The sequence below is a fragment of the Schistocerca americana genome, chromosome 2 (assembly GCF_021461395.2).
Source record: "Schistocerca americana isolate TAMUIC-IGC-003095 chromosome 2, iqSchAmer2.1, whole genome shotgun sequence".
Lineage (NCBI taxonomy): Eukaryota > Metazoa > Arthropoda > Insecta > Orthoptera > Acrididae > Schistocerca > Schistocerca americana.
The window spans coordinates 158,528,802-158,536,454 of NC_060120.1; the positions used below are offsets into that span (position 1 = coordinate 158,528,802).

The window sequence follows — 7,653 nt, forward strand, 5'->3', positions numbered from 1 at the left end:
ATTGTAACTTTTTGTCAGGTTGAAGCGGAAGAGACAGCTTTCTAATTTCACTCCGCCGATTTATAGGGGAATTATTGGTCTGGGTGTGAGTGTGAGGGTAACGCCTGCCTTTCAGGCATAACGTTTCGTGGTTGTCGGAGTCCGATGTTCGTATGAAGCACTAGCAAAATAGTCCGAAGATAGCTTTGACCGTCAGTATTGAGGAAGGTTGTGCCGATTTTGGATACAGGTAGCGAAGTTGGTTCCTTTGGAATGCAGGGAAGAGTGTCGGAGCAGCCTGGTGAGTGAATGCGCGTGACAGAATATTGCTGCCGAGTAGCATGAGGTCCAGAGTGTGCGGCGCCCTGCTGGCGCTGCTGATAATGACAGCGACGGTCCCGGGGCCAGGAGTAGGCTCGTGGACGCGCGACAGGTACCGGGGTGGTGGTGGTGGGGGCGGCGGCGGCGGCGGCGGCGCCCAGACGATGGTGACTCGCGAGGTGCGGATCAAGCAGGGCTGGCTGCAGGGCCTGGTGATGGAGCTGCAGAGCCCGAACCTCGGCCCCGTGGACGCCTTCCTGGGCGTGCCGTACGCGCTGGCGCCCGTCGGCTCCAAGCGCTTCGTGCCGCCGTCGGCGCCGCCGCCGTGGGAGGGCCTGCGAGAGGCGTTCAGCTACGCGCCCGTCTGCCCGCAGCGGCCGCCCAACATGCAGGACGTCAGCGACGAGCGCTACAACTACCTCAAGCGCCTGCTGCCGTACCTCTCCAACACCAGCGAGGACTGCCTCTACCTCAACATCTACGTCCCGCAACAAGGTAGGCACGCGCTTTCGCACCACCGACTGCCGGGCACTTAAGTGTGAAATGCAGAGTAACCATGTAGATGAAGGTGTATATGAACTCCTTAACTGTTCATACGTGTGGAAAATACAGTAATCCGCCGACCCATTGTAACTGCGTGTTGGTCCATCTTCGGAATGCAGTGCAAAAGCGATTGTGCATGACATGGGTTCGACAAGTCCTTTGTTTCCAATGGTATGCTGCACTGGATGTCTACGCACAGGACACCTAAATCTGGTAAATTAAAAACCTGTGGCTTTCTGGGCACAGTGCCAGTGGCCAGTATTGTCCCAGGCAAGTTTCCTAGGTTTCAGTTCAGGCGAATTTGATGGCCAAGATATCACTATGAGTTCAGTTTGATGCTCCTCGTACCATCGTAGCATGAAACTGGCCTTGTGACACTGTCAGTTACCCTGGTGGTAGGTGCTGGGATGAAATTAAGGCAGGGCAATCCGCAACAAGTGTGCGCTAATTGTTTTCAAGCTGATTAACCTTTGCAGGCGAATGGAGACAAGTGTCAGTGTTAGATACAACAAGTGTCCCGTTTATTGCATCCTCTGTATGAACACTCTCCTGTCCAAATCAATACCTGAAATGCGTGGTGTGCTACGGGCCGTAGTTGTACTCTGCCGCATCAAGGTAGAACACAAAGCTTCTAACAAGGGAAACTCCCCATCGCACCCCCCTCAGATTTAGTTATAAGTTGGCACAGTGGATAGGCCTTGAAAAACTGAACACAGATCAATCGAGAAAACAGGAAGAAGTTGTGTGGAACTATGAAAAGAAAAGCAGAATATACAAACTGAGTAGGCCATGCGCAAGGTAAGCAACATCAAGGACAGTGTGAACTCAGGAGCCCCGTGGTCCCGTGGTTAGCGTGAGCAGCTGCAGAACGAGAGGTCTTTGGTTCAGGTCTTCCCTCGAGTGATAAGTTTATTTGCGCAAAGTTATGATGGGTCCGTTCGCTCATTGACGTCTCTGTTCAATGTAATAAGTTTTGTGTCTGTGTTTTGGGACCGCACCGCAAAACCGTGCGATTAGTAGACGAAAGGACGTGCCTCTCCAATGGGAACCGAAAACATTTGACCACAAGGTCATAGGTCAACCGATTCCTCCACAGGAAAACACGTGTGATATATTCTATACGACACTGGTGACGGGATGTGCGCCACATGACAGATAATAATTGTCTGAAAATGAAAAAATAAACTTTTCACTCGAGGGAAGACTTGAACGAAGGACGTCTCGTTCCGCAGCTGCACACGCTAACCACGGAACGACGGTGCCGGACAGGGACTAGCACCCGGATTTCCCACTTATCGCGATCAGCCTTACCATTTTTTTGTTTAATCTTATTTTGTTCGATATTGTTCATTGCATTTGTGTTGGTCGTACGTCCAAGACACCCGTCCAAGTTCATCGATGATCCATTTACTCAGTTTTTTTAATTTTTATTTTTAATTCCAGAGGGCAGCTGACCCTCCGACCGAACACGCTGAGCTGCAGTACCGGCCACCCATTTTGGATATTAGTGCACGACTCACGGCCAGACCCAAACTTCCATATGTCGTCAACCATGCGTCTACCATCTCTACTCGCACATCAATTATGTGCATTCTCGTACAGATCAGACATTGCACTTGAAAGTCGCATGCCCGGTATCGGCAGATAAACATGATATTGCAGTGCCTGTATTATTCTATGATAATGCACTGCGGTGACCACAGCCGTTACGAAACACATCAGATGAATTCACAATTGCGAATGGTGACTAAATTCATCTGTAGAATGGAATGACGACAGTGAAAATTTGTGCTGGACCGGGGTTCGAACCCGGATTTCCTGCTTATCGCGAACGGTCGTCTTACGATTTGGCTATCCGTGCACCAGTCACGTCCAGACCCAAACTTCCACATAAATATTTTCAACATTTCGTGGCCCTGTCAGCTACTGTATAAACATAACGAAAAGTGTCAGGTCATCCAAATGAGTGCTAAAAGGAACTCGTTAAACTTCGGTTACACGACAGATCAGTCTAATCTAAAAACCGGAAATTCAACTAAATACCTAGGTGTTACAATTACGAACAACTTAAATTGGATAGAACACATAGATAATGTTGTAGGGAAGGCTAACCAAAGGCTGCGTTTTTTTTTTTTTTTTTTTTTTTTTTGGCAGGACACTTAGAAAATGTAAGAGACCTACTAAGTAGACTGCCTACACTACGCTTGTCCGCCCTCTTTTAGAATACTGCTGAGCTGGGTGGAATCCTTACCATGTAGGACTGACAGAGTACGTCGAAAAAGTTCAAAGAAAGGCAGCACGTTTTGTGTTATCGCGAAATATGGGAGATAGTGTCACAGAAATGATACACGAGTTGGGCTGGAAATCATTAAAAGAAAGGGGTTTTTCGTTGCGACGCAATCCTCTCACGAAATTCCAATCAGCAACTTTCTCCTCCGAATGCGATATTTTGTTGACACTGACCTACATAGGGAGGGACGATCACCACGATAAACTAAGGGAAATCTGAGCTCGTATGGGAAGATATAGGTGTTCATTTTTTCCGCGCGCTATACGAGATTGGAATAATAGAGAATTGTGAAGATGGTTCGATGAACCCTCTGCCAGGCACTTAAATGTGATTTGCAGAGTATCCATGTAGATGTAGATATTAATTTTAATTTTAAAACCAAGAGCCTCAGTTGCAAAGTTTACCTAGCTTTATCTAGGTTTCAGTCGGGATAACCCAACCTTCTTCAGAATAAAAGTAACTAAAGTACATCCATTATGTGTATTCCCGTACGTTTGCAATATCGTATTTATCTGCCTATACCGGTCATGCCACTTTCAAGTATATTATCTAATCTGTACGGGATACACATAACGGATGTGAAGGTGCAGATCGTAGACGGATGGTTGACGACATATGGAAGTCCGGCACAAATTTTCATTGTCGTCATTCCATTCTACAGCTGATGGTAGACATTATTCGCAATTGAGAATTCACCTGATGTGTTTTAACGAATAAGTCACGTAGCAGATAAACGCACAAATTGCTAACAATCTCTGTTGATCCATCATGAACAGGGGACATAAGTTGGTTAAGTAATTGTCAATATCAATAAAATTCACCATTGCAGTGTAATTGAGATGTTATTTTGTCTTATTTTGACTACCAGTTTCGCCATTGCACTATGCCATCTTCAGGCCCCATATGCATCGCTCAAAATAAACTGAATTGTCATAAAATGCCATATATCCCTGAATGTCGTTAATTCAAACCGTTTCACAAGTCCTACTTTCGAATGTGCCTTTGAATGAACCTCTTGCTAAACGGTTTGAATTCACGACATCCATGAATATGTGGCACTGTTTGACAATATTGTTTATTTCCAGAAATGCATATGGGGCCTGAATATGGCATAGCGGAATTCCGAAACTGTCAGTCAAAATAAAATAAAACAACTTCTCAGTTACACGGCTGCTGGTGAATTTCATTGATTTTGACAAAAACTGCTAACAAAGTGTGTAATAAATATTCGAATATAGTGTCACACGATGCAGTTGAAGTCAATGACTATAACACTGTACTCCGAAATGCTTTGTAATGAATCTCATAACAAAATAATCTCCCTATTTACAAGTCGCAATACATTATTCACACAGTCGGCACGCAGCTAGGATGTTAAATGTGTTGCCTCGCCTCTACCAAATCGTGCGGCCACTCTTTTCATCTGTACTCACTTGACCGATTCAGAACTCAACTACAGTAGTCAGTCTCAAACACTTCGCTCTGTTGGTACTGTTGGCGTGCCGAAGGAGCACAAACTGCTTCGTCTCCATTATTTAACAATGAAGTCGCCAAATACGATAAGTAAGAAAGGAAATCTGAATAAATTATATGATATCTTACTATGGAGGATCGCTTCTACAACTGTCTACCAAATCTTAATTAGCTGTCTTCAAGAAATGTTACTAAACGATTATATGTCTGTACCTCACTCCACGTCTTACGTCATAATTCAGATGGTATTTGCTTTCTCAGTTACGAAGTGAGACTTGGTGAATGCTACGGCTCCCAGAGCCAGAAATAATAACACTTTTGTTTTGACCACAGTTTATAGTGACTTTCCTATAATTCACTTTTTTCAGGGCTATCAGACACTCCGGAAAGCTCTGAGATGTAATGAAGTCAATGAAAACTGTGGTCAACACAAAAGTCTTATTACAGTGCAACTAAATCTTTTATGCACCATTTATCTAGAACCAGACATGCTACTAGATACAAGCATGAATAGATACAGCTGTAATATTGACGTAGGCCTACTTCAAAGTTGTCATGGTCCCTATTATTACTCCGTATTTTCCGTGGAATCTCCGTGGGATTCAGGTAGTCGGGCCGGCCCCGAATCGAATCCGCCCGGCGGATTAACGACGAGGGCTGGTGTGCTGATCAGCCTGGATGTGATTTTTAGGCGGTTTTCCACATCCCACTAGGTGAATACTGGGCTGGTTCCCGGTTCCCACTTCCAGCCTCCGTTATACGACTCGCAGACATCTGAAACACATTAGCACTATTTCACGAATTACTCTGGATGCAGACAGATGGGGTACACTAATTCTGTCCTGGGGGGGGGGGGGATGGGGTGGTGGCAGGAAGAGCATCCAGCCACCCCTAAAACTTAACCATGCCAAATCCATACCTACCCCTGCCGACCATGCGCACGATGTGGGACAAAAGCAGTAACAAAAGCAAAAGCAATTCTCTGTGGTATATTATTGCTCACACCAATCTGTATTTGAGGACCAACCTTTCTGCCGAAAGTCGGCATATCCGGCTGCTGCTATGAACCTGAAACAAATGGCTCTGAGCACTATGGGACTTAACATCTATGGTCATCAGTCCCCTAGAACTTAGAACTACTTAAACCTAACTGACCTAAGGACAGCACACAACACCCAGTCATCACGAGCCCCAAACACCTGGGCCTCAACAAGCAATGTACTCCGCGAGTTCTACCGCGGATCGCCACCTATCCCGTTTTACGTAGAGGTCATGCCTCCGACTTTCCCATTTTACGATGAGGTGCGGATGTCCTACGTCTTGTCACATACTCATACTTTCACTGTATTACATCCACTTTTCGTAGATCCTCAGGACAATAGAACGTAAACTGCCAACCAGATTTGCTGTTTCCTAGATGCTTGTCCCTGGCCGCCGGGCCCTAGCAGTCACTCCAGTCCAGACTTTCCAAAATGAATTTTTACTCTGCAGTGGAGTTTTCACTGATTTGAAACTTCCTGGCAAATTAAAAATGTCAAAACAGTGTGACCACTGTCCATCGGAAAAGTGAACGCAACCTGCTGACTTTGCGGGCAACTGATGCTGTGAGAAATGTACTGTATATAAATGTAACAGTGACGAATGGGGAATCATTCTACCGAAGGTACTGCCACATCTGAGGAAATGCGCTGACATGAGCAATGTCTACGAAGGGCTGATTGTAATATCACGGTGGCTTGGAGGGAGCATCTCGGTGGCAGCTGATCGGCTTTCCGCGTGCCACTGTGCTGAGATCTATAGAAAATCTCACTTCATCCATTGTGGAAATAAGACTACGGCTGGTCAAACACTAAAAAATGAAATTCGCCAAACGACCGTCCAATTGAGAAATTTTATTTCATTTTTGCTACCAGTTTCGGCATTTCATTATTCCATCTTTAGCGCCATATGCACCTCTCAAAACAGTCGATATTGGCATACTAGAGCCATATGTTTCTGGATGTCGTGAATTCTCAAGTGTTTCTTTCGGAGAGTTGACGGCAACTCAAGTAAAGTCTTCGAAGGAAGTACTTGAGACTTCAAGAAATCCAGAAACATATGGCCCCAGTTTGCCAATATCGATTATTCATAATGAATTGCCGAAACTGGTAGCGAAAGTTAATTAGTTTCATTGTTAAAAATGTATGGTAAGTGGTCGACGGACGATGAAACGTTCAGTAGGTGGCTAATTATTAGATGTTCACACATCATCACAGAACTTAGATGTCGAAGGCTAGCCTGCTCAGTGAAGGAGGTTAGGGCGCGATCTATGGCACCTCGTGCAACGGTTGGGATTCACGATATCCAGTTTTCTGGCGACGGACTTGCATAATTCCAGCAGGACAATGCGACACTCCAAACGTTCACAGTAGCTACACAGTGGCTCCAGGAACATTCTTCTGAGTTTAAAAACTTCCCTTGGCCACCAAACTACCCAGACATGAACATTATTGAGCATATCTGCGATGCCTTGCAACGTGATATTCAGAAGAGTTCTCTAGTTCCTCTTACTCTTAGGGATTTATGGACAGTCCTGTAAGATTCATTGTGTCCGTTCCCTCCAGCACTACTCCAGACATTAGTCGAGTTTTGCCACGTCGTGTTGGGGCACTTCTGCGTGCTCGCGGAATCACGGTGTTAGGCAGGTGTTCCAGGTTCTTTGACTCTTCAGTGCATAAGCCTAATGGAAATGGCACCTTTTGCGTCAAACACCATTTATAGGCGAATGCTCTGAATAGCGTGTTCCTTCGTCTGAGTTCTGACCTACGTGTAGTATCCCTTTGTAAAATGTTTTGGAAAAAGCTTCGCTAACGTTAGGGACTCCAACATTAAAATTCCTCAAAATTCCATCTCTCTTAGATTACTTGGGTCTCTTTTTTTAGTTTTTTGGACGCATAAGTAACGACGTACTCTTAGTAATATCTGAACAGCAGAACGAGCTTTAGCTCTTGGTAGGTAACCAGAGCTTAACAACACACACACTGCCCTTTGTTATAGGGGTTACAGTC

General features: G+C 45.3%; 1 protein-coding gene across 1 annotated transcript; it reads left to right on the forward strand.

Annotated features, from left to right (window-relative positions):
- The first annotated feature begins 464 nt into the window (after nt 1-464).
- LOC124593847 (neuroligin-3-like) lies at nt 465-836 on the forward strand. The gene has a single exon (XM_047132195.1). It carries the CDS (start codon nt 465-467, stop codon nt 834-836), a length of 372 nt encoding a protein of 123 aa, XP_046988151.1.
- Nucleotides 837-7,653: the final 6,817 nt, after the last annotated feature.

Coding starts and splice junctions, on each gene's coding strand:
- LOC124593847 (XM_047132195.1), top strand. CDS start 465: ATGGTGACTCGCGAGGTGCGGATCAAGCAGGGCTGGCTGCAGGGCCTG.